This window comes from Mustela putorius, unplaced genomic scaffold (genome assembly GCF_011764305.1).
Source record: "Mustela putorius furo isolate JIRA1106 unplaced genomic scaffold, ASM1176430v1.1 tig00003863_pilon_pilon_pilon, whole genome shotgun sequence".
Taxonomy (NCBI): domain Eukaryota; kingdom Metazoa; phylum Chordata; class Mammalia; order Carnivora; family Mustelidae; genus Mustela; species Mustela putorius.
Window position 1 is genome coordinate 15,446,104 of NW_025422015.1, and position 27,822 is coordinate 15,473,925.

The following is a 27,822-nucleotide window of genomic DNA, read 5'->3' on the forward strand; positions in this document are numbered from 1 at the left end:
CAGGGTCCTGGGATCGAGTCCCACATCGGGCTCTCTGCTCAGCAGGGAGCCTGCTTCCTCCTCTCTCTCTGCCTGCCTCTCTGCCTACTTGTGATCTCTGTCTGTCAAATAAATAAATAAAATCTTAAAAAAAAAAAATTAAAAAAAAAAAAAAAACTTCTAAGAGGCTCATAAATCTTAAGTGACCAAATAAGGCAATCAGACAGTTTTAACATAGTTACATATTTTTATTACATAAACATTACAATATTCCTTGTGAGAGCTGGTCTTCAGTTTTGCCTCTTGCTTTTATGGAATGTCAAATGTCTGTAGAAATTGTCTAAGAAGGATTTATGAAACACCCTTGTACCCCCACCAAAAAAGCCTCAATGCCAACATTTTTCCAATCAGATTCCTGAGAAAAAATAATGGGTTTTGTTTATTTTACAGTGTAATGCATAAATTTTCTTTCAAGGTATAAAAAAGGACAGACCTTTAAAATAAGAGTCTCCTTTTGTTTACAAAGTCCTATAAAAATACATTAAGTATGCTCATGTTTGTCCTTTCACTTAATTTTCCAGTTTACTGGAAACAAAAAATAACAATAAGCAAAGATATGCAAAACCACATTAATCCTGTAGCAATATAATGTCTACATCATCATGAACACCTTGCAAAAGTAGCTCTCCTGGGTACGTAACAATCTTTCTTCGTTTTGCAGCTTTGAGAGTTCCCACCAGTGCTTCAAAGAGGTTGGCACATTTGTCGTCTCGGAAGAGGACCCCAAATTTCACACTTAACTTCCCATCAGCATCTAATTTGAGCAAATACAATGTTAGCCAATGCAAAGTCTTACCCCATATATGGCAGATTTACTTAATCAAAAAACATCTAACTATGTGTAAACCAAGATGACAATTTTACAGTTCACACTCATAAATTCAATGCCATCTCTTGCCAGATGTAAAAGTGAAGAAATAAATACAACGTATTTGCACACCTCCTAGCCTTAGGATCATCTGGACAAAGACTAGAAGAACCAAAACTGACTTACAAAAAGTGAATGTGTTACAGTGTTACTACTGTGGACCAATTTCCCTCTGTTTACATTTTGATTTAAAAAAAAAAAAGATTTACTTATTTATTGGAGTGAAAGAGTGTGTGTGTCCATGTGCTATGTGCATGCGAGCGCATGAGTTAGGGGAGAGGGAGACAGAGACCCCTTCAGCAGGCTCCCCACTGAGAGCAGAGGCCAAAGAAGTGTGGCTTGATCCCAGGACCCTGAGATTATGACCTGAGCTGAAACCAAGAGTCAGACACTTAACTGACTGAGCCATCCAGGTGCCCCTACATGTTTAATTGTGGTGTTGCTGAATCAATTAAAAAAAAGAGAGAGAAAGTTTGGGTCAGGAGCAGCATTTCTCTAAGTGTATTCTAAACACACTCAGAGCCCCAGGGTAGGACTGGTGACCTTAAAAATGAAGATATCTGTATTTACCAGATCTCTAGATTATCCAGTTTGGAGACCAGTTTTTAATATAGATGTTAAAAATTAAGGTAAACCCTAAAAAGAAATGAACCATCAAGCCATGAAAAGATATGGTGGAACCTTAAATATGTACTACTAATAGAAAGAAGGCAATCTGAAAAGGTTATATGCTGTATGATTCCAACTATAGGACATTCTGGGAAAAGCAAAACTATGAAAAAAGACAAAACTAAATAAAAAGATCAGCAGATTTCAGGGGTTGGGGCAGGGGAGAGATGAACAGGCAGAGCACAGAGGATTTTTAGATCAGTGAGTATACTCGGTATACTATAATGATGGACACATGTCATTAAACATTGATCTAAACCCATAGAACATACAACATTAAGAGTGAACCATAAACTATGAACTGTAGTTGATGATATATACATGTAGATGATCAATTATAACCAATGTGGAATTCTGCTGGGGGGTGTTGATAATGGGGGAGGCTATGCATGTGTGGAAATAGCAGGAATACAGGAAATCTCTGTACTTTCCTCTCAATCTTATTGTATTCTGAAACAGCTCTAAAAAAAAAAGTCTTTTTTTAAAAAAATGAAATAAATGAAAGGTGAATCTTTGATTAAAAATCCATCAACTGGAAACCTGTAGATAAGAATACTATGAAACACCTCCCTGTTGTTGGTTGATTCCCTTGATCTACCAGGCTAACCTTCTGACTCCCTTCCTTCAGCACCGCTCCACATTCTCCCCTCCAATAGCTGTGCCCGCTCCCAAGGACATGGCCATCCAGTGAGTGGGACTGTTCCTTGGCCAGGGCTTCTTGAGTTCCCATGATCCCCTGCTAGAACTTCTAACCTGAGACTTAGTGTGCTCTGACTATGCTGGGCACTGGAGGCAAGTAGAGGAAGTAGAGAATCACTTTCTAGCTTTCAAAGAAATGGCTTCAGTTCCCACGGGGAAATAAGAAATACACACATAATAAGTAAAGAAACAGGACAAAGGAGTATGTGACTGGGTGTCCAGTAAGTAGCCAACATAGGACATCCTGCAGTTTGGAGAAGGGCAGGAGGACTCTGGGCTAGAACGGGAAGGGAAGACTTCCTGAAGGAGGCAGCACCGGTGCTGGCTTTGAAGGGGAGTGAAACATGGAGCTTTTCATTTTTAAAAAAAGATTTATTTTAATTTGAGAGAGAGAGTTGGGGGGGGGGCGCCTAGGGAAAGAATCTTCAAGCAGATTCCCTGCTGAGTATGGAGGCAGAAATGGCGCTTGATCCCACGAGCCATGAGATCATGACCTGAGCGGAAACCAAGAGCTGGATGCTCAAGAGACTGAGCCACCCAGACACCCCCAGGTTACATTTTTTAAAGGCAGAAAAGGCAGAAACCTGGATGTAATCTTGGGAGCTCTGCCCACTCACTCCTCAATCTCATAAGTGATTCCACTTCCTTTGTATCTTCTGTTGCTCTAGCCTCTTCTCCATGGACGATTAATTTCTTGGTTCAGGCCAGAATTGATTCTCATGCAGATAACTGCAAGACTTCCTCTCCAGCCTCCCTTTCTGCATTTTTGTCCCCAATACATCCTCCATATTGGTGCAGAATACAATCTGTGAAAGAAACCTTTAAGATGCAAATCTGTTTGATGCTTATTTTTTTTTTTTTTTAATAAACTCTACCCCCACGGTGGAGCTTGAACTCAAAACCCTCAGATCAAGAGTAACATGCTCCACACATTAAGCCAGCCAGGTACCCCTGATGGATACTCTCCTACTCTAATCTTTCAGGGGCTCCCTACCACCTTCAAACGCCTTTGGCGTTCCAGATAAGACCCTTCATCCTTGACCCTTGCACTCTTTCTTGCCTGGTCTCCTGCCATATCGCTCTATGCACCTCTTGATCCAGTCAAAAATCAATGACTTGCTAGTACCCAAGGTGACATGATAGATCCTGCCCTGGCAGTTTTGCCCATGTGGAGCCCTCTGCCCAGCATCCCAGAGCCCTTTCTCCAGCTAGGTCTTTTTCATCAAGAATGGGCTCAAATGTCACTTCTTCTGAGGGGTACTCTGTGATTCCCTCAGTCATGTCAGTAACTTCTTATACGACTAAGCATATATCAAAGCACTCACCAGCAATTATAGTAATAAGAGCTAATATGTATTGATATGTATTGAGTCCTTACTCTGCTCCTAGAACTAGTCAATGCATTTTATAGTAATTAAAACTCCCTTACTCCTTATTTCATGGAAGGCAAGGAAATTCATTGCAAGAAGCACCATTATTTCATGTTCCACTTAAACTGCCAATTTAACTACAGCACAACATGGATTATAAGATGCATTCTTATTTTAGAGATGTTAAAGTTTGGGGTAAAAAGTGTCTTTGAATCATTGAACTAGAATATTATTAGCCAAATAAGGAAACCAAGGCATAAAAATGGTTACTGATGTGCCCAAGGTCACACGGTAAGTGGTAGGGGAGCTGGGATTCATTCCCAGAGAATCTGACTCCAGAGCCCATGCTCCTAACCAGTTCCCCATACGTGCTTCCAGCTCATTTGTCTGTCTTCCCGCTACCTAGAGAGGCCCACAGGGGCTGAGATGGAATTTTGTTTATTTTCACATGGCCAGCACTTGAGCACAAAGACAGCACTCAAGAAATATTTGTTCAATGAAAGAATTTAAATCTCCAAATAATCTTTATCCACTTAACTTTTTTCCACTGGATGAAAAATGAAAGACTTTAAACAATTTCATTTTAAAAGAAATAGATAAATAGGTTAACTAACTAGAATTAAAGTAAAAATCTAGAGAAAAAGAAAAAGAAATAGATAAAACTAAATTTTTCCATTTCCAGCTTCACCTAATACATTATATTTAGATTAGTCTAAAAATGATTCTCCTAAATGCTAATTTAGTCAAAATTATCCCAGACACAACTTACATAATTAACCATAACCTGTTCAGAGATAACTTATCTCCATAGATGCTTTCCAGCTCAAGAAGTCATTCATTTCCAGGAACAGGTAAATAAGGGAGGCTTAGGGAAGCTGCAAAGTTCAAAACATTTCATCCTTACAGAAATGTGATAATTACCGTGTAGTCTTCTAGTTTGTAAAGCTGCTAATTTTAAATGCAGGTTCAGCCTGCCCTACTAGAATAATAACTGTTCTAGGGTAAACGTCAGAATTTTAAATGCAATTGAAGCTGACCAATAAACACTTGGCTAACATGGAGACAGATTGAGGAGAGAAGAAAATCCTACAAATCACTCAAAAATATATCCATAATATCTTTAATAATCTAAACACTAGTACTACTCCCAAGAGCAACATGACCTCACAGAGGTGGAAAGCTGGAAAAGTAGAAATGAGGAACACGGGTTTCTTTCACTATTGAAAATAAGTTTCACAGGGCACTTGGGTGGCCCTGTCAGGAGGGTGTCTGCCTCTGGCTCAGGTCATGATCCCAGGGTCTAGGGATCGAGTCCTGCATCAGGCTCTCTGCTCAGTGGGGAGTCTGCTTTTCCCTCTCCCTCTCCCTGCTGTGCTCGTGCTCTCCCTCTTTCTCTCTCTCTCTCTCTTTCAAATACATAAAATCTTAAAAAAAAAAAAAAAAAGAAAAAGAAAAAAAAAAGATTTGCAACAACAATGGAGAATTAGTACAGAGGACATTCGATACGAATTGTTCAATGGAATTTTCCAAGTTGGTCTTCTTTCAAGTGATTTGTGATTCAAAAGCAGACTGAGTTAAAAGTGAGAAAATTCACAAGCTATAATGAAAAAACAACTCTAACAAGGTACTTTTTAAAGCTGTTTTTCACTTAAAATGATATAATTTTATTTAATTTTTTATCTGATGTAATTTTAAAACTTTGAGTTCCATTATCTTAGTTGTTGCTGAATATGTCTATTGCTCTTACAATTTTCAGAATTTTCCTTCACTCCAGTATATCTTATCTGATATGCACAAATACCTAAAACTACAAACATAATAGTTACTTTAATTACAACTTAGTGCCAATTTCACATGGCACTAATTTCAAGGTAGCTGCTTCTATGTTGCTGAAGACAAAGCTGATTAAAAAAACAAATGTAGAATGAAACTGGACCAGATTCTTACAACATGCCTAAAATAAATTCAAAATGGATGAAAGACCTAAATATGAGACAGGAAACCATCAAAATCCACAGGCAATATACTTCTTGACTTCAGCCATACAAGTTCTTACTGTGTGCCTCTCAGTTGAGTGTCTGACTTGTGATTTTGTTGTAGGTCATGATCTCAGGGTCATGGGTCAAGTCTGAATCCAGCTCTGTGCTCAGTGGGAAGTTGGCTTGAGATTTTCTCCCTCTTCTTCTTCTTCTGCCCTGCCCCCAGCTTATAAGCTCTCTCTCTCCCCTCTCTCTAAAATAAATCAGAGACACCTGGGTGGCTCAGTCAGTTAAGCCCCTGCCTTTAGCTCAGGTCATGATCCCAGGGTCCTGGAATTGAGTGGAGAGCCTGCTTCTCCCTCTTCCTCTGCCTGCTGCTCTGCCTGCTGCTCTGCCTATTTGTGCACGCTCTCTGGCTCTCTCTCTCTCTCTGTGTCAAATAAACAAATAAAGTCTTAAAAAAAAATCTTAAAAAAAAAACTATGTAAAGGGTTCTTTTAGTTACATGTACATAAATATCTGGTTATACAAAACTCAAGAATTTGGAGAAAATAAAGACAATTTAGTATAATCTGTATCTGAGTCCCTAGTAATTTGGAAGTTTGTAAGACAGTGGCAAGATAAAGCAGAAAATAAACATTTGCCTTTGGTGCAGGTCATGATTCCAAAGTCCTGGGATCAAGCCCTATGTTGGGCTCCCTGCACAGCAGAGAGCCTGCTTCTTCCTTTCCCTTTGCCTGCCATTCTGTCTACTTGTGCTTTTTCTCCATCTCTCTTCCAAATAAAGAAACAAATAATCTAAAAAAAAATAGGAAATAAAAAAAGATAGAGCAAAAAAAATAAATTTTAATAGTGTGACATAAAAATTTGAACACGAGGGGTGCCTGGGTGGCTCAGTGGGTTAAGCCTCTGCCTTTAGCTCAGGTCATGATCTCAGGGTCCTGGGATCGAGTCCCACATCGGGCTTTCTGCTCAGCGGGGAGTCTGCTTCCCTTCCTCTCTCTCTGCCTGCCTCTCTGCCTACTTGTGATCTGTCTGTCAAATAAATAAATAAAATCTTTAAAAAAAAAAATTTGAACACAATTCAATCGCCAGATTTCAATGCAGCCAGACTAAAGAAGCATAGCAATTTTCTTTCCATTCAAGGGTTGATGGAATATCTCAACCATTCCTTGCATCAGAATCACAATACCCCAAAGGCTTTGTCTCCAGAAATCACTCCCCAGCTGAGGGCAGAGCTGTGGTAACTATGTCATGAGGTCCTGGGTGACCCCTTCATAGGCTTCTACCAAAAAATCTGTTCCTACCTGCTCTGAGATAAACTCAGAATACCGTGGCTGTGTTAGAATACTTACTTTTTGAACCCAGACGATGAATTTCCTCCACTAAGAGATTAATTTCGTGATCCACATTCATTGCGGCCTAAGGGAGAAAAAAATGCTATATTATTACCATTTCTATATCCCATTAAGCACATCTTGCTAAATTCAAGGGCCATTTCTTTCTTTCTTTTTTCTTTTTCTTAAGATTTTATTTATTTATTTGACAGAGAGACAGAGTGAGAGAGAACAAGCAGGGAGAGAGGCAGAGGGAGAGGGAGAAGCAGGCTCCCCACTGAGCAGGGAGCCTGACACAGGGCTCGATCCCAGGACCCTGAAATCATGACCTAAGCCAAAGGCAGCCACTTAACCAATTGAGCCACCCACGTACCCCCGCCCCCATGTTGCATTTGTCATTGTTAATTTACCACATCCTTCTTCCTAAAAATACTTGTGTGATGTACAGGACACCAGAACACCTCCATTTCCAATTCTGTCTTTATAATTGCCCCTTTGTGCTGACCCTACTCTTATTTTACACAGGATACTGAGGAGAAGGCAGCACCCACTACTAACCTCTGAGCCCATCCTCAGGATGCTCTGCTCTGCACCCAAAACTCACTGTCCAGAAGCAGAGAAAGACCTAGAATGAATAATGGCAGTGTGACAGCATCCTCTGAGTGGTGGATCCAGGGCGTTATGGGAGCATAAAGGAGGAAGCCACTGAAGATTTTGTAGAGGTCAAGTGGACAAGTAGACAGTTGGAAACAAGTGGACAGGTAGAGTTGACAAAGAGTGCTCTATGAGCGGGGAAGAGTGCATGCAAAAGCACAAAAGCAAGGGAGAAAAATCACAGCACACCTGAGGCAACTAGCTAGAAGCTGGAGTACCAAGAGAAAGGAACACACTTCCAACCTTCCCAGAGCCTGCGGTCTGGTGGGGAAAGAAGACCAATACAGGGCAACCTGAATTCTGTCAGGTTAGCACCATGATACCCATGGGTCACACACAGGGCAAAGCATCCTTCCCTGGGCAGTGCCCAGTACAGCCTGACTGCAGTGGAGAGAGCTAGGGGTAAGGACCAGTCATCTCCAATGGGGAGGAGTCCAGGACTAACAGGAGCTATGAGACCTCCCTTGGTTCTCTAGGTCCTCTCCAGCCTGGGTTCCGCACACTGTCGTAGCCTCCTCCACTATACTCCCTTGAGCTCAGAGCTGCAGCTCCATGGACTTTCTTTTTGTTCCTCAAACACCCCGGGCTCTCCCACCTCCAACCTTCACACATCCTGAGTTTTTGACCCAGGTTAGTGCTATTCCTCTTTCTTGCAGCTAACTCCCACACATCCAGTTCCAACTTAGATTTGACTTCCTCCAGGAAGCCTGCCCTGAAACCCTGGGGGAGGAGCCCTCCCCCATACCACTGTGCACTCTCTCCATTGCACTTGGCTGGAACTATCAGTTTCTCGGCTTTCACCATGAGATGGTAAAGACCTTCGACGCAGGAATCTGACTATAATGTTTACTGCTGGGTGACATCTGGCACCAAGAGCACAGTCTCAATAAATACTGGTTTCAGGGACACCTGGGTGTCTCAGTGGATTAAAGCCTCTGCCTTGGCTCAGATCATGATCCCAGAGTCCTGGGATCAAGCCCCACATCCTGCTTTCTGCTCAGTGGGGAGCCTGCTTCTCTCCCCCCACCCCACCCCACCCTGCCTCTGCCTGCCTCTCTGCCTACTTGTGATCTCTGTCTGTCAAATAAATAAATAAAATCTTTAAAAAAAAATACTGGTTTCAAGCTGAAAGGACAAGAGCATGGAGGGGGATGAAACTCTGTCTGTGGAAACTGTCACCACAAAGTTGCTGATTTGGAGCAAGAGTGTTCAGAGACAGAAAAGAGAGGTAAAGGGGCAAACACCTACAGAAAGGAAGGGGGAGCAAGAAATAGGGAAAGAGCAGGTGGATGTGGAGGAGAGAATGCCAGCCACGCAGGGTCAAAGAAGTAAAGGCGGTAGAGAGTTTCCTTATAAAGGCAGTAACTCAGGGAAAATGGAACAGGAGAGTCAAAGTATGAGCGAATGACAGAAGAATATGCGTCAATTCGGGTCTGTTTCCCAAACAAATAAGGGACTAAAAAAGTGGGGTTGTATGAATTGTTTACTTTCGAGTGATGATTTGGAAGAAACAATTGTATCCAGACAGATTGTAACTAATTCCCAGTAACCTTGAAAAAGAAGAATGAAATCCAAGTTTATGTGATACTGACCGGTACCCCAGGTTTTCCATCAGTTCCTAATTGAAAGCACCCTTACTATCTGCTATGTTATTTGTGCAAATATTATAATTTAAGAAGTGTTTATTGTGGCAATAGCTCTTTCTGCCTATGGGTCCTATTTCCGTGCTTTAATAAAACTACCTTTTCCACCAAAAAAAAAAAAAAAATCTTTATTACAGTGAGATGCAAAGATGCAAAATCTTGGGTCAATGCATCTACATAAAAATCAGTATCAAAAATTAGTTTCCAAATATTGAGAGCTTTGTGTTGGTCAAATTACATCCATAACATTATATTCAATTTGAGATAATTTGAGAGATGCTAAAAAGTTAAAATATAATCAGAAGGCACAACAGAAAGATAAACCATGAAAATAATAGTAGAAAAAAACCCCTATAGATGTTAGTGTGATGGACAGGTGACATTTTTACTTACCTAGCTCCATTCCCCACTCTGGCTCAAGAAGTCTAATTTTTGTTTGGGTCCAGTCTTTTCCTTCCTGTTCTAAACCAATGGATTTCAGTAGAGCCTCACCCTAAATTCCAGGAGTAGGTCAGAGCCAGAATAATTGATTTGGGGCATAAGGTCTGTGATCCCATCCTAAACAACGAGGTTCAACCCTCAGACTTTGCCAGATCAGTAAAACAACATTTTCCTATTAGGTTCTAAGATGTCAGTTTAGAGTTCCTAATGTAAACTATGACCATGTGAAAAGAGCCTTTCAGGAATGAAGTTAACACTAAGAAAAGCCCAGCCATGTTACAATGATTGTGTCTATATATACGACCCTGGCCTTTCCGGTTGCATGAACCAATCAGTCTTTTCTGGTTTTGCTTGTGCTGGTTTGATTGAGTTTCTGTTACCTCTACTCTAAGGAATCTTGAGCCATAAAGTCAGTCTAGAGAGGACCTGCAACTATTTTCTTTAAATTAAAGCTTCTTTTATGTATTTATGTGGTAGCATTGTTTCATGCTGCTGTATCAGGTAGGATAGATAGATGTAATAGACAGATTTGGGAGCCATATAAGAAAGGAATTTCCTAACAATCAAAACTGTCTAGGAATGAATAAAGTTTGTAGCTGTTACTGACAACACTGATGCAAGTAGTATAGATCTGTGAGGGTCAGTGAGGAAATTAGCCTAAACGGAAGGGAGAATGAAATGTCCAAGGGGATTATGGTCCTCTCCAATTCTCAGGTTTTCTGTTATTCTCCAACTCTGAACATTTATCTCTTTAAAACTGCCTCCCCCAAATCAGCAGCACACTTCAGACCTAGCTCTCCTTTAATAATGACACTCAAAGAGGAAACGCCACTATTAAGTAGTGTGAAAACCTGCATAATGTTAAGCAGATATAGGCAGATCCAATTTAAAGAAAGAAGGCAACCAGCATCTTTATAATTAGTTACACACAAGACTCCTTATCTGTGTTAATCCTAAGAAACCTTGCAAAGTATGCATTATTTAAATACATTTTACAGGGGACACTGGGTGGCTCAGTTGGTTAAGCTTTTGCCTTTGGCTCGGGTCATGATCCCAAGATCCTGGGATTGAGTCCCACATTGGGCTCCCTGCTCAGCAAGGAGTCTGCTTCTCCCTCAGTTCCCCTATCTCTGCGCCAGCACCCACTCCCACCTGCACTCTCTCAAATGTATAAATAAAAATCTTAAAAGGGGGAGTCATCTGGGTGCCTCATTGGGTTAAGCATCTGCCCTCAGCTCAGGTCATGATCCCAGGGTCCTGGCATGAAGCCCCTGGCATCTTCTCCCTCTCCCTCTGCTGCTCCCCTCACTTATGCTCTCCCTCTCTGCCAAATAAATAAATAAAATATTTAAAATAAAATATTTTAAAACACCCATTTATGGATAATGAAACTGGGTCAGAGAACTCACAATTAAATGCTGTTTTACATCATTCTATTTTTTTCTTTTCCTCTTCCTCATCTTCTTCCCAGTCATTATGCAAAGTGTGCTAAATATAATAGTGAGCTGTGTTTGTATGGAATATTACATGCTAAGTACACACCAAGGCAGAATAGTTACAAAGCAAGAAAGGCTCCCAGCCCAGACCCATGCAAGTAGGAAAACAACAGACTTAGGAACTACTGCTAGCACACTTAATTTGGCATGATTTATTTATTCATTTTATTATTTAGCGGGGACAAAGCAGGGCAATACTCATTGTTGTTACACAATCCTTAAGGCCCATGACATTGTACAAAATACAGAAGGCTGGGACCAGAATAAGCAGCAAGATGAAGAACAATGGAAAGAGGCCATCCGTAGAGCAAGTCTAAGGGGAAGAAAGATTTTCAGTGGGAGCTCAAGACAAGGCGGTGGCAAATGCTCGTCGGGTCCTCTAACTGTGTCAGGATCTAATTAGGCATTGTGCGTGGGAATCACAAAGAAAGCGGAATGTCAGGGAATTGGGCCATATCCCGAAATGCTCCACCATCAATACACACTTAAGAATATATTTTAGGGCCTTTTTATAGTTTTTGTTTCGTTTTGTTTAAGTTTAGAGGCGATACATGGAGATTTTCGAACGTTCGAGGAATAAAGCCTGCTGGAGTGGGGACGCCTGGGAATCAGCAGCCTGCGCCGCACCCACTCCCTGGGGCTGGCCACGTTTCTCAGCTGTCCTTGCAGTCTCTGACTAGCAGCTGGTGTGGGTCAAGGGATGACTTGGGTTCCTTCCTGCCTGCCCGCTGGCGTGCACACGCTCCATATTTGGTCATCCCTGCTCCAAGTTTGGGAGCTGGCCCGGAAGGGGTCCCAAGCTCCTGCCCCTTGCAGGCCACCACATGGTCACCACCCGCACCAGTGCAGGGTTAGGGAGCGCAGGACTGGGGGCGCCGAGGCCGCATGGCGGGCTCCGGGGCTGCCCCCGATGGAAGGGCCGCGTCCCAGAAGCCTTTGTCTCCGCGGGTCCCGCGCCAGCGCCGCCCGCCCGCGCTCCCCAGTGGCCGGTGCGCCCCAGCGAGCTGCGAAAGCCAGCACCCCAACCGGGAGACGGAAATGGACTGATCCCGGGGCTCCCCGAACCCCTAGAGTCTCTCACCACCCCCACCCTCCACCCCCACGATCTGGAGCGTAGGGTGCCGCACCCCACCGCCCGCGCCGCAGGCTCCCCGGTGCGGGGGCCACCGCAGTCTCCCGGGGAAGCCTCGCCCCTCGCGCCGATCCCTTCCCTGCCGGGCAGTGCAGCACGCGCCCCCGCGCCACCTGCAAGGGCAAAGCCGCCGAGCCGCACCGCAGAGGAAACCTTCGCCTCGCCGCCGGCTTCCCGGTCGCCCCGGGCCGGCACAATGTCACGTGAGCCGATGCGGAAGTCGGCGGGAGACGCGGGGGCGTGAGGGCGCGCCCACCTGGCCCCCAGCGCGGGGTCTCAGCCCAATTCCAGTAGCAATCTCCACGCGCCTCGGCGCCTCCCGGCCCCATCTCCCGACCCGCAGCCCCCGATCGCCCGTCCGCCTGCCTTCCACCGGACACCTCCGTCGGTCCTTTACACCTGCCTGTCACCTTCCCGAGAGACCCACTCACCTATCCGCCTCTTTCTCTTTTCCTCGGGAAAGCTGGGGCAGCGGCGGTCCGGACCCGGTTATCGGCTTCAGCACACCGAGGAGGAAGAGGCTGAGGAAGGAAGTGACTGAGGCAGAAAAGAAAGGCTGGTGTGGAGGAGGGGGGTGGGAGGTAAGAGTTTAAGCGCTCGAGGAAGGGGCCGCCCACGCTCCCAGGGACGAGCCTATGAGGAGGAAACTCAGCGGAGGAGACGCCCGGGAAGCGGGCCGACTCCAGGCAGGTGGCAGGACGCCCGAGGCTTCTAGGAATAGGACTCGAACTTCGAGAACTGCCACCTTTGCCCTGAGCCACTCGGTGCCGATGATCCCCAACCCCCGCCTCTGATCCTGGCCATAGATTTCCTGCCAGGATCTCCTAACGTTAGAAATGAAGCGCCCCCAATGTGATGACTGCTGGGGTCTAGAAGGAACGTGACCTTGGTTCTGTATGCCAGGAGCAGGGGTCTCCGTAAAACTACGAAATGGCACAGTCTGATTTGGGGCGGGGGGGGGGAAGCGCTCTTAAAAACCAACTTGTTCTATTGCAAAGAAATTTTACTTGGACAATGCTAGTTCTTGATCCTGAGTGAACATAACTTTCTTCTCTTCTTCATTCATTATTTCCTACATTTAACTGCATAGTTCAATAGAGCTATTTATACTTCCTTTATTTTAGTCACTGTTATTTTACGCAGTGTGTTTTACTCGCACGCCAAAGAGAGAAAGAAGAGAGATGCTTGCTATACCCAGAATCCCTTTAAAAAGGAAACTGAGGCTCTGCTGAAATGGCTCAAACTATTCCTAAGGCGAAGGTTGCACAAATAACCAAAAAAAGCACCACACATCCCCTGATAGCTGATTAGATTAAGGGTGATCATGTGACCCAAGGGCACACAATCCATAAACTGGCCATCATCCTAGAAGGTGACCTGGAACAAGCAATTCACAGCAAACTGGGATGCTGATAATTAAGCCAATAGGATTCTCCCCTGGAAATTGAAAGAAGAGAGCACAGAATGGGCTATGCCATAGAAAAGCTGAAGCTGGGAGAGCTTGAGGCTGGAGTAGAGAAAATGGGCCTCCAGAAAGCAAAACACTGGAGTAAGCAGAAACCCCCTGGGATGAAGTGGGGGGCAGGTGGGGGGGGGGCAGAAATGGTAGAAGCAAACTCTAAGTGAAGCTGAGACCCAGGGATGGAAATAAGAGCAACAAACCCCTGCTCCCCAGGGGGGTATTAGTACCCAGGTCCCGAAGGCCACACTGGATCCATCCACTTTCCAAACTTTCCAAACTGTATTCTAGTTACCCTTTCATAGTAAACACCTACCACTCTGGGCATCACTTTGAATGGGTCTCTGTTCCCTACCACCAAAAGATTCTGATTCAGCTTATGTTTCCCATATCAGATGAAGTATACGGTGACTCTGAGATCCTTTGGGGCCTTTTTCTCACTAAAAAACAAAGTTCAAAAGCCACACTTTAATATCTTTCAAAGTCAACATAATGCAAAATTATAATTTAAGAAATTAACCTGTTTAGCAGTTCTCCAAGCAAGACTTGGCTCTTCGGCCTGTGGCCGTGGTCATACTTCTTCATCTGGATAATATCCAGTGAAATGAATAATCAGTCTGTAGTGTGCTACCCATTACAATTAAGTAATTACTGTTTCACAGGACTCTAATAGTGGGCAAAAAGGAAATGTTTCACCTAAACAAGGAAAAGTCCCTATTCATATAAAAATGGATAGTCTTTATACATATGCTACACGAAGTGTAACATAAACTTCATGTGCATCTATAAGGAATTACAATTCAAGAAAGTTGTTTTTGATTAAAAATATTAAAATACTTGCCAATTCATATTTTCAATTCATACCCATTTTCAATTCATACGTAATTCCTATTATTTCCGTTTCTATAAAGACATTTGCCATTTTTTCTTCTCTTAGGAATGTTATCATCATGTAGCTAAACGATGTACAAATATAACTTAAAAAGCAGACAAAAAATTTAACTTAAAAAGAAAAAAAAATAAGTTTATTAAACAGTTAAGAAGTATTTATTAAATATCGAGGATATACCAGCATCAATGTGTCAGTATTGGAGCATATAAAGTAGCCTACAGCATGATTTTGTCAAGAAGAACTTTCAGGGCACCTAGGTGGCTCAGTGGGTTAAGCCTCTGTCTTTGGCTTGGTCATGATCTCATGGTCCTGGGATCAAGGCCTGCATGGGGCTCTCTGCTCAGCTGGGAGCCTGCTTCCCCACCTGCCTGCCACTCTGCCAAATTGTAATCTCTTTCTCTGTCAAATAAATAAGTAAATAAAATCTTTTAAAAAAAAGAAGAAGAAGAAGAAAAAGAAGACAAAGAAGAAGAAGAAGAAGAACTTTTAGTCAAGTACATATGAAATATTAAGACGGGGGCACCTGGTTGATTGAGCATCTGCCTTCGGTTCAGGTCATGGTCCCAGGGTCCTGTGATGGAACCCCACTTTGGGCTCCCTGCTCAGTGGGGAGCCTGCTTCTTCCTCTTCTGCTTCCCCTGCTTGTGTTCTGTCTCTCTCTCTCTTGCTCTTTCTCTCTGTCCATCTCTCAAATAAATAAATAAATAAATAAGAAATATTAAGGCAATCTTTATCCATTTATTTAATTGCAAAATATAGACCAGGACTGTCCAATAGAAATATAATTGTGAGCCACATATGTAATTTAAAATTTTGTATTAGCTATGTTAAAAAATGTGAAATTAACTTTAATTATATGTTCTAACCCAGTATATGCAAAATACTGTCATTACCACCTATAAAACTTATTAATGAGATATTATACATTCTTTGCTTTGTATTAAGCCTTTGAAGTCTACAGTGTATTTTACACTTATAGTACATTTCAGGGACTCAGTAGCCTTATATGGCTAGTGGCTATTGCTTTAGTCAGTGCAGCTATAGACAATTCCAGAATAAAGCATGACATATATGCTAATAATTTCACTTAAGAAATTACATGGTCCTGGAATGAGAGAAATTATAATTATATTTAAAGTTCATGACAAATTGAGGTATTCATTTTAAGCACACAGTTTTCTCCATTGTCATTGTAATGAATAGAAAGCACTACTTGTAAGAAATCTTGAGGATAGCAATTCTAACCCGAGTATATGCCCAAGAGAAGGCACAAAAATTCATCAAATGATATGACAGAAATAGTCACAATAGCACTATTCATAATATTTTTAAAATAAAGCTACCTAAATGTGTAATAACATTGGGATAGTTAATAAATTGTGGTATATTTTAAGCTGGAAAATAATTCACCAAGGAAAAGACACGAGCAGTAACTACATGCACCAATATAGATGAACCTCATAAACATGATATTGAGTGAAATGCTCCTGACTAATCCTCTTTTTACATAAAGTGTTAAAAGTAGGCAAAACTAATCAGTGGTATTAAAAGTTAGGGTAGTGGTTATCTCTGCTGGGTGGTGGGGTCACTAAAAGGGGGCATGACAGGGGCCTTCAGGGTGGTGATGATGCTCTGCTTCTTGATCTACTCACTGGTTAAACAGATTTTTATTTGGCGAAGTCACTAAGCTTGACACTATTTTTTTTCTCTTGTGACTGTATTCTTTCTTAATAAAACACTAAAATAAAACATTAAACATTTAAAAAATTAAAAATATATAAAGAATAGAAGATCTTGACCAAGCAAGGCCTATTCCAGGAATGTATGGATTATTCAACAACATCCAAAAATTTAAAAGTTCCCTATGGATAAGAGTCTTTAAGTTTTATCTCATTCTGTAAGTGAGATTTCTCAGTTGGACCATTATTCAATTTCAAATTGTCATCACATTGTGCTCATGTTAGTTTTAAAGATGATAGTATTATTAATGGTGATTGCATGTCTTGGGCATTAATTCGGGATCCAATTGTGGTACTATTTGAGCGATTTGGGTGACACAAAAAAGTAAAAGTAAAGTAAAAGTAAAAATTTGTGCCCTCAAGAAGTAATGGAAAAGGATTATGTATCATAATCAAGGGGGATTTATTCCAGGAATGCAAAATAGGCTCAACAAATGGAAAATAATCAATAGACTACAATATATTAATAGAATGGAGGGAGAAATCCATGTAATCAACTCAGTAGATGGGAAAAAAGCATTTGCTAAGACACAGCACTCTTCTGCAATAGAAACCCTCAACAAACTAGGAAAAGAAGAGAATTTTCTTAACCTAGTAGCAATAAGGGCAACCACAAAAACTCATAGCTAGCATCATACTTAATTGTGAAAAGCTGAAAGCATGTTTCCTATGATCAGGAACAAGACAAGAATGTCTGCTAAAGAAAACACTGAAAAAGCTATTAGAGACAATAAACCAGTTCAGCAGGGTTACAGGGTATATCAATGTAAAAACCAGTTGTATTTCTTTTTTTAAGATATTTTTCTTTTTCCCTTTTAAACAATATTTTAGTTACTTATTTGAGGTCGAGAGAGAGAGAGAGAGCATGAGCAAGAGGGAGGGGAAGAGGGACAAGCAGATTCCCGACTGAGCAGGGAGCCCTAGGACGCAGGGCTCCATCCCAGGACCCTGAGATCATGACCTGAGCCTAAGGCAGAGGCTTAATCAACTGAGCCACCAAGACACCCATTTAGTTGTGTTTCTATATACTAGCAATGAATAATCTGAAAATGAAACTAAGAAATAAATTCTGTTTATAGTAAGGTGAAAAGAATAAAAATCTTAGGAATAAGTTTAAAGAAGCACAAAACTTGTACACTTGTACAAAATATTGTTGAGAGAAAAAATTTTGAAGATCTAAGTAAACAGAAAACCACCCTGTATTCATAGATTGGAAGGTTTAATATGTGCAGATGGCAATATTTCCCCAAATGATCTACAGATTGAAGGCAATCCCTATCAAAATTGTAACTTTTTTTTTTAACATGCTGATCGAGCCAAAAGAATCTTGAAAAAGAATATAAAAATTTGGAGGACTCACGTACCCTGATTTGAAAGCTTGCTACAAACCGATAGTAAGTAATGTAAAACTTACTACAAAGGTACAGTAAGTGGTACTAAGATATATAGAAAATGGAATAGAATTTACAGTCCAGAAATAAACTCATCCATGTATGGTCAATTGATTCTTTTTGTAAGGGTGCCAAGACCATTCAATGGGGAGAGAATGGTATTTTCAACAAATGGTACTGGGCCACTGGAAATCCATAAGGAAAATAATTACTTGGATCCCTCTTTCATATAATATGCAAAACTTAAAATGGATCAAAGACATAAATGTAGGAGTGGAAACTATACATCTCTTAGAACACATAGGTGTAAATTGTCATGACCGGGATCAGGCCACATTTTCTTACATATAACACCTAAAGCACAAGCAAACAAAGGAAAAATAGATAACCCGAATCTCATAAAAATGAGAAATGTCTATGCATCAAAGGACAGCATCAAAAGTAAAATCTGGGACAGCCCTAGTCAATTTAGGACAACTGGTCACCCTATCCATAGTTCAGCCTTCTCTTGTAGATTTCTTTCATTTGGTTTTCGGTTCTTCCACTTTCTTTTTCCTGAGTCTTTGTTGCAGCTCCAGGAAGAGAGAGACTACATTATCCTTTATGGAGCCTGGGCCAAATGGTCTGTGTTGCCAGGTGAGAGTTAAAATTTCAAGATCATTGAAATGAGTCACAAAAGATTAAATGCTGTGTGCCAAGAGCACCCAGACCAGCAGCTGAAGTGATCATGGTGATGTCAGATGGCAAGGTGGGCACTGAGAAATGTGATTTCTAGACCAAACATCCAAGGTGTTGTCTGAGGGTTACCAAGGCCTGGTGTGAAAGAGGTTAAGGCACAGAGAATGACAGTGGTAGTAACTTAGCTACACATGAGAATCACTTACCAACCTTTAAGAAGTAGTGCCCAGGACCTACTTAAGCTAATTAAATCGTAATCTCTGTGACATCAATGTTTGAAGGTCCCAAGCTGATTCTGATGTGCAGTCAAGGTTGAGAACCACTGGTCTGGTCAAGCCTGGGAAGCCAGCAGCCAGAGAAATCTTGCAGCAGCAGTTGCTCCAAGGAGTTCCAAGGAACTTTAGTTTTTCAGCTGCTACAGCTACTACTGTCTTTTTAGTTGATCCCATAGAATGTAAAGGATCTGTTTAGTCTCTGCCCAGGCTTTGTCATTCATGTTGACTGTGGTAGGAGGACTTTCCTAGGATGATCAGAGGAAAATCTGATATTGAGGCAGGGTAGGGCCTCGGCAACATTGTAAGACTTGGAAGGTGCTCAGGAAGGTCTCTTTTTCCCAAAGTGTCTCCTTTATCACCATAATTTATGCCTGAAATTCCAACCAGCATAGGTTGCTTTAGTACAGAAGTTGCAAATTCAAATGCCTCTAGAGACAGGCAAATGAATGCAGTCTTTAAGTATTTTAGTTTCAGGTTCTTGAAAAAGTATCTAACTACCCAGTTTGGATTGATAATTATTGATTAATACCTCCAGTTAAATCTGGTGTGTCCAGCTATTATGACTACTGATTCCAAAACCTGCAAATGAGGTAATTTCTCTATCGAGGAGCTATGGGAGAGGAATCACTCCCAAAATACGTCTACCATAAACAATAGCAACTCCATAGATCTGCCTTGTACAATAATTACCTACTAGCCCCGTATGGATATTTTCATTTATATTTAAATTAATCGAAATGAAATAACATTAAAAATTCAGATCTTTGGTCACAGTAGCGTCATCTCAAGTGTTCAACGGCCACAAGTGGTTAACACCTATGATCTTGTATGGCACAGAACATTTCTGTTTTCCCAGAAAGTTCTATTGGACAGAGCTGTTATAGATGAACCCCCCCAAAATTAACAAACTTTCTCCCCACTCCTAAGCCCACAACCAAAAAAATTTTTTTTTGCAAATTACTTCTGTTCTAGGCCTCCTACTTTTCTGACAAGAAACCTAAGTGCTCACCTCAAAATGATTAATCCTCTGGGTCATTCACAGTTCCTTCCCATGATCCTCTATCCTGCTGCTTGCTTGGGCTTTTGTTTTCTTTTCTTCTCAACAAATTTCTTCAAGGAACACTTTCAACTTGCCACTGCAATCCCGCACCATCCAAAATTTATTTTTCTACTTGTAATCTGGCTTTTGCCTTCATTCTTTTACTAAAGCTACTCTCTCTAGTCTAAGGTCACTAATGACTCCCAACTGGCAAACACAATGACCTGCTCCCAGTTCTCACTGCCATGCAGCTCTCTGTAGCACTTGGCATTGTCACCAATCCCCTTGGCTGTGATTGTGATCATTACCCAGTAAGGGAGAGTAAATGGCTCAGGTGTACCATCTGCTTGAAGTCTAGGCTGCTGGAAATCAGGAAGAAGTGGACCCCTCAGACTGGATGCCAGGGAGCAAGCAGGAGGCGGAGGGGATGAAAGAAGCAGGGTCGACTAATGTCTCCTGTGAAGGAAGTGATATTGTAAGGCTGAATGCAAAAGAAGCGCAACTAAAGAGGTTTGGAGTTGGGAGTTCTGGTCCAGAGGTTGCAACCAGGAGAGAAGATGATACATGGTTGTGTGCCCAGCACACCAAACACTAACTAAACATTAACAGAGCAGAACTGGCTCTCCCCCCACCCCCATCCCCTCACTGTACACTGGACCAGATGCAGGAACAGAAGCAGATCTTGCCACTAGGTCCAGGACTGGTGATTGAGGTAAGGAAACAACAGGAAGATCAGGGCCCCGGGGAAGGAAATCAGGGGTCAGGTCCCCAGTCTGCACACCCGAAAGCTCTCAGCAGGATGTCGGCAAATAGTGTCAAGCTGATGGGCACTCTCACTTTCAGAGGGGACTCTGGGAAAGGCTGGAGTAGACAGCCTCAACTTCCTTTAATTAGCGGCAGGAGAGAAGTGGGACCAACAGCAACCACCACCACGCAAGTAAACACAGGAAGGCTGGGGAAGTAGGAACAGCTCACCAGCTCAGACACTTGCCAGCATCAATGGATGGTCAAAGAGCTATCTCAGTGCTCCTCCTGTTGCCATTTCTTCCTTCTCTAACTCCTTCACTGACCCCCTTTTACTACCTGGGACTCTAAAAAAAAAGAAGTCCTCACAGACAAGTCTACAATTCTCTTCTTGATCCCCAAACCCCAGTCTAGAACACAGTCCTCTGGTATTCCCCTGTATGGAGGTCTCAGATCATCCAGCCCAACCAGCCTCTCTATGTCGGAATCTCTAAGGGAGAGAACTTCTTAGATATACAGAATCCCAGACTGACAGACACTGCGTTGGCATTACATTAAGTCTGGGATGCCCTGCTCCGGCCCATCCTTCATCTTCCTGCCAGGTTAACTCTCTGAAAGTACAGCTGTCATCTGTTACGTTAACCCTTCAGAGTTTCCTGACGGTCTAGTGAATTGAGTATACACTTCTCACCGTGTCCTTTAAAACTGTCCACAGCTTCTACTACCTTCCAGATTCCTGACCACCCAAAACCATCTGTGAAAACCATGAATCAGTCAAATTGAATTCCACCCTTTTCCTGTACCTGGTCTAGAGTCTAAGATGGGGATGAGATGTAGATTAGTTTTGTTCTGTGAATGTGTAGTTGGCACTTCCTGTGTGCTTTGGCATACAACCTTATACTTCTTTTCTTGGCCTGAAACCACCAAATCCCCAGTTTCTTGCCTTTGCTCAGATCGTTCCCTTTGCCTGATGAGGCTCCCCTCCTGGTCTCCCATGATATCTTTGCCCACTGAACTCCAAGACTGAACTTGAATGCTTGCTCTTGAATAAAATTCCACATGTGGTATAAAGCAGAGGTGACCCAGTCACCCTCCTGGCTCCAGTCCTGACTGTGGGCATCCTTGGGAATGGAGCTATATTCTAGGTGCCTCAGTTTCCTAACCTAAAAATTTGACCAAAACCAACTTGCTGGATTGCTGTAATGATTCAATAAAATCTTGTCTCTTTTAAGCATCCCTGTTCATTGCAAAAGGAAGTGAACTAATGTAGAAAACATTCCCAGCCCTGTTCTCTTCCTTCATTCCACTCCTCCTGCCCTGAATGTGTCCTATCCCCCTTTGAGAGTGCTCCCGCACTCTGCACATCTTGTGGGACTGTTATCTCATGCCACCTTCTGAAATGCAAATATTACCATAGTCTTTTGAAATTTAATAAAATCAATTCAGGTTCACTACCCCAATCCAGTGCTCTGACTTATATTTTTGCATAGTCTCAGGATGTACGTTCTCCTGCTTTCTGCTGGTTCTGAGTTCTCTAATCCTAATTGCATCTCACATTTCATGAATGCCAAAAAAAAAAAAAAGGCATGGAAGAGCTCCATCCCTTTAATTCACTGCAAACACACTCCAATTTTTTCCCACCTCCCTAACCAACATTTGGCATTAGGTGAAGAATGTCAGGACAGCTATAATTTACAACATGATGTGAAAAAAATTTTTTAAGATTTTATTTTTTTATTTGACAGTGAGAGAGCATAGCAGGGAGAGCGACAGCCAGAGGGAGTAAGCTCCCTCCTGAGCAAGGAAACAACGCAGGGCTCAGATCCCAGATCCCTGGGATCCTGACCTGAGCTGAAAGCAGACACCTAACAACTGAGCCACCCAGGCATGCCTGATGTGAATTTTTTAAAAATCCATCAAAGTTTATTAAAAATAGATTTCACAAATGAAATACAGTTGGAATGGAGTTTTGATGTTTATATCATAATGATACACAGTTGTGAGCAGCGCTTTTACCTGGTTGTCCAAGGATGGCCAAATCCATTTGTTTATGGGTTTTACAACCCCACATACAAATTCCCCTGCATGTAGATATTTACATGTATTTGCATATGCTTGTGTGTATTTGTTATTCTCTGTATAATAACATCTTTTCCTTTAAAGAAAGAGTGTAGAGGCGCCTGGGTGGCTCAGTGGGTTAAAGCCTCTGCCTTTGGCTCAGGTCATGATCCAGGGTCCTCGATCGAGCCCCACACTGGGCTCTTTGCTCAGCAGGGAGCCTGCTTCCTCCTCTCTCTGACTACTTGTGATCTCTGTCTGTCAAATAAATAAATAAAATCTTAAAAAAAAAAAAAAAGACCAATGAGCATGGGCCCATTGCCGTGCTTCTTAAAAAAAAAAAAAAAAAAAAAAAAAAAAAAGAATGTGTTGGTGTGCCTGGCTGGCTCGGGTGGGAGAACATGGGACTCTTGATCTCAGGGTCTTGAGTTGAAGCCCCACATTGGGCAATGAGCCTACTTAAAAAAAAAAAAAAAAAAAAAAAAAAAAAAGGCATGGAAGAGCTCCATCCCTTTAATTCACTGCAAACACACTCCAATTTTTTCCCACCTCCCTAACCAACATTTGGCATTAGGTGAAGAATGTCAGGACAGCTATAATTTACAACATGATGTGAAAAAAATTTTTTAAGATTTTATTTTTTTATTTGACAGTGAGAGAGCATAGCAGGGAGAGCGACAGCCAGAGGGAGTAAGCTCCCTCCTGAGCAAGGAAACAACGCAGGGCTCAGATCCCAGATCCCTGGGATCCTGACCTGAGCTGAAAGCAGACACCTAACAACTGAGCCACCCAGGCATGCCTGATGTGAATTTTTTAAAAATCCATCAAAGTTTATTAAAAATAGATTTCACAAATGAAATACAGTTGGAATGGAGTTTTGATGTTTATATCATAATGATACACAGTTGTGAGCAGCGCTTTTACCTGGTTGTCCAAGGATGGCCAAATCCATTTGTTTATGGGTTTTACAACCCCACATACAAATTCCCCTGCATGTAGATATTTACATGTATTTGCATATGCTTGTGTGTATTTGTTATTCTCTGTATAATAACATCTTTTCCTTTAAAGAAAGAGTGTAGAGGCGCCTGGGTGGCTCAGTGGGTTAAAGCCTCTGCCTTTGGCTCAGGTCATGATCCAGGGTCCTCGATCGAGCCCCACACTGGGCTCTTTGCTCAGCAGGGAGCCTGCTTCCTCCTCTCTCTGACTACTTGTGATCTCTGTCTGTCAAATAAATAAATAAAATCTTAAAAAAAAAAAAAAAAGACCAATGAGCATGGGCCCATTGCCGTGCTTCTTAAAAAAAAAAAAAAAAAAAAAGAATGTGTTGGTGTGCCTGGCTGGCTCGGGTGGGAGAACATGGGACTCTTGATCTCAGGGTCTTGAGTTGAAGCCCCACATTGGGCAATGAGCCTACTTAAAAAAAAAAAAAAAAAAAAAAAAAAAAAAAAAAGTGTGGGTTTAGGCCCCATAAAGCTGCCAGTATCTTCAAGATAAAGTTTAAGGATAGAAGCAATTTATATTAAAGGAAAGCAGGCAATTTATAGTGGAATATGAGATACTGTGTTTAAAAGTCCTTTCACTGCCCTGTCTCCGGATTGCTCACTGGCCCCTTTCCCTGCAGTTCCAGGCTCCTACCTGCTGCCAGGCACTGTCCTCAAACCGCCCTGTCTGTGGGCCAAGGTCTCCCGTCTCAGGCTCCAGAACCTCCAGTTCCCTTCTTTATTATGCAGAGCAGGTTAGCTTTCTAGTCCAAACTTCAAAGTCTCCTAAATGTGCTCTGCTGAAAAAAGCACCTTCTTTGGCCCTTGAGTAGCTTGGAAGACCTGAAAGAGGCTTTAGAATTTGCCTGTTTTTCTTTCTTCTTCCTTTTTCTTCTTCACTCCCTCCCTTCCTTCTTTTCTTTTCTTTTTTCTTTTCTTTCTTTCTTTCTTTCTTTCTTGCTTGCTTGCTTGCTTGCTTTCCTCCTTTCTTCTTTCTCTTCCTCCTTCCTTCCTTCCTTCCTTCCTCCCACCTTCCTTCCTTTCTCTCTCTCTCTCTCCCCACCATGAATCTCTATCCATGAAACTAAGCTCACAGCAATTTCTTCTCTGTGATGTGAATTATGACAAAACCCTCTAAAGAAGACAAAAAATGCTACAGTCTATTGTTTTAAAAAGCACATTTATTGAAATTTGTATTGGAACTTGTACCATAGTGATTCCCCTTTGGTAGACTTTAAAGTTCTTGACGGTGGACGGTGTCTTATTCATTTTGTATCCTTTGTAATGCTTGGCACCGTGCCTGGCAAGGAGTGGGCGCTCAACAATTGCTTAGTTGAATGAACTGGACCGCTGAGTATCTAACCTCTTGACTCCTCTCAGGGCTATTTAAAATGAAAGATTAGTTGTATAAACCAGTCATCTTAGCCATTGTAGTCTAGATCTTTTTCAGTTTCACCGAAATTTAAACAAGTTTCTAGGGAAGAGGTAATTTTAAAAATTGAGTATGTATTGAGCACCTATAATTATCAGCATATATGTGTGTATATATATGCATATATATTTATTTTTTTTAAGATTTTATTTATTTATTTGGCAGAGAGACACAGTGAAAGAGGGAACACAAGAGGGAGAAGCAGACTTCCTCCTGAATAGGGAGCCAAATGCGGGGCTTGATCCCACGACCCTGGGATCATGACATGAGCCAAAGGCAGATGCTTAAAAACTAAGCCACCCAGGCCCCCCCCTTTTTTTAAAGTAGGCTCCACACTCAATATGGGGCTTGAACTCACAACTTTGAGATCAAGAGTCAGATCCTCTACTGGCTGAATCAGCCAGGCACCCCTCAGCATTTATATTTTTTATTTCCACTGTCCTTTTTTTGTGAAATTAATGTCCAGTCTCTACCTTCAGGATCAACGACTCTGGATCCTACTCAATTGAAATAAGCTACTAAAATAATGTAAACATTAGTTGAGTACATTTTTAATGGGACAAAGACAGTTTCATTGGTATTGTAATTTACAGTATCATGTGAATTTTAAATGTTATTAATTACATGGGAAAATTCTTCATAATATCTATCTTTTTGCTGTCGATTACTAGTATTTGTCACACACATTTATTCAATCTTCCTGAAAAAAATTTCAGAAAAATGTGATTTGTTGTTTTGTCAATATAAATTTAGAAGATCTATGTGTAAATTTTAAATCATTTTGGTGGTTGTTCCATGTACGTATTTAAGGGATGAAACAACAAAAATGTGTGCAGAAGGCACCTACACTACCCTTGCTCCTTTCTTGTCTCAGCAGTGTTGATCAAACTGTGATGCTCTAAATAAAAAAATTATTTGGTAAATAGAGATTCCTTTCTAGGACTAATTCCAGTCTCTTCAATGATTTCTTAGGAACTCAGAATGTGGTTTTTATTGTGACCAATTTTCTTAAAATAGCTAATTACTTCCTTGCACTTATAAAGTCTGATGGATTTTGACAGGTTATGTCACTCAAGCCTTTAGATTTTGATTTAAAAATGCAAACATCCAGATGTTTCTAGATAGGCTTCTCTTCTGAGCAGTTAAGCGGCTTTGGGTGGTCCTCCAAGTTTGACACATACCAGGAAGACTGGCTCATGTTAACCAACTGATGTGTATAGAAGATTATCTTTGAAATATCAATATTATTATGTAGTAGGAACTGTAACTATAAGAAAGTTAGATTAGTTACCCACGTAGAGGCATCTACAATTTGCAGATTACTGTACTTGCAAAATCAGATTGCTTTTTACCAAGTGACTTTTATAAGGACAGGAATAAAGACAAAATAATATGGATTTTCCTAGAGGTTGTCAAATTCGTGAAACAGTAATAGGGATTGAAAGCTTGTGAGACAAAAGAAAGCAAGGTGTGTTACAGTAATGAAAGACTTTAATACTAATATTTTGTCAGTTCGGTTATATTTGCCACTGGTAATTTTATCCGTTAAACAGACATTTATTGAGTACCTACTATGAACTGGATTGGTCACTCATCTCCAACAGGGATTTTCGGTCTGCTCTCTAGGATCGTCCACTCTGTTGAAAAAATATCTACTAGATAATGCTTGAGCTGAGATAATAGACGTCTCTTATCAAACTCTCCCTTTTCAGTTTTCTATAACGGTCTTCAGAAGCTTCTGTTTATAGTTGTTAAACTATTGTTGTGTTCCCTATGAGTAGAGCCTCTGACAGTTAGCTAAACCCAGGCTTATTTTTAAACCAATTAAGGGCAGAGGGGTCCTCTGTACACACAGAGAACCAGCCATCAGCACGCCAAGATTTGAGATCAGATACTAAGAAGACTGGTTGCCAATACTCGTCAAAGCACCTATTTGCATTTCTACCAGCAAAGGGTTGGAAGGTGGACATATCAGGAAGGTCACTTTGTTATCAGTGAAGCATTGGTATTATTTTGTGATAATTCTTGTTTACAGTTAATGTTATTCTGCTTTTTAATGATCGTAAAGTTAAGTATCGTTGCTTTTTAATGATCGTAAATGTTAAGTATGTGTATGTTTAATTAGAAATGACTCTAATTAAGTTTATCACTATTAAGTTAGTGTGTATCATTATATATTTACATCAATTTAATTTCAGGCTCCATAATCTTCTAAACCTTTCCTAAATGACGCATACTTTTGAAAATACCTCAAATTTGCTGTATGGTGACGTTCACTTAATCAGATGCTCCCATTCATCTCTACTGTTTATGCTAGGCAGTGTCTGGTGTGGACAGAGAGGGGGGCTGTTTGGTCCCTGAGCTAGACAAGGGGCCTCTCCAATGAAGGGCTTCTGAGACTCATGAGTATTGTGACCTTAAACACTGCCCCTCTTGGTAGTCCTTTCTGTTGGCTCACCCTGCTTTTCTGAACAAAGGCCCGAAGTTTTCTAGACTGCTTCCTTAGGATCAACTCCCACGCTCCTAAGGAGTCCTCTGATGAGCTCCTCTCACTGGAAAATCCCTCCTCCCCCACTCTCTGTTTCCCTCTGGAGCATTGTCTTCTTTCATGTCACCCTCTTCTCCTGTGGCATTTTCACAATAGACCTGATCGTGTAGAAATGAATATGTTAATTAAAAACAGAAAATGTAGTTCTCCTTGAGAGAAAGGAAAGCTTAACTTCAAATCTTTGGTGGAGGTGAGGTGAAATATTTGCATTACATCTCTCCAGGGCAGACAAGGAGGGGAAAACAAGGCTTTCATAG

General features: G+C 41.5%; 1 protein-coding gene across 4 annotated transcripts; it reads right to left on the reverse strand.

Annotated features, from left to right (window-relative positions):
• Positions 1 to 206: 206 nt before the first annotated feature.
• ABRACL (ABRA C-terminal like) lies at positions 207 to 12,957 on the reverse strand. Of its 4 annotated transcripts, none has more exons than XM_004740314.3 (3): positions 12,759 to 12,957; positions 6,980 to 7,046; positions 207 to 793 (listed from the first exon to the last, which is right to left on the reverse strand). In XM_004740314.3, exons 2-3 carry the CDS (start codon positions 7,038 to 7,040, stop codon positions 609 to 611), a joined length of 246 nt encoding a protein of 81 aa, XP_004740371.1. In that variant the 5' UTR covers positions 7,041 to 7,046; positions 12,759 to 12,957; the 3' UTR covers positions 207 to 608. The 4 variants fall into 4 exon arrangements, with proteins under 4 accessions (XP_004740371.1, XP_012919683.2, XP_044922240.1 ...); XM_013064229.2 differs by lacking the exon at positions 12,759 to 12,957 and adding an exon at positions 12,441 to 12,499; XM_045066305.1 differs by lacking the exon at positions 12,759 to 12,957 and adding an exon at positions 7,520 to 7,540.
• Positions 12,958 to 27,822: the final 14,865 nt, after the last annotated feature.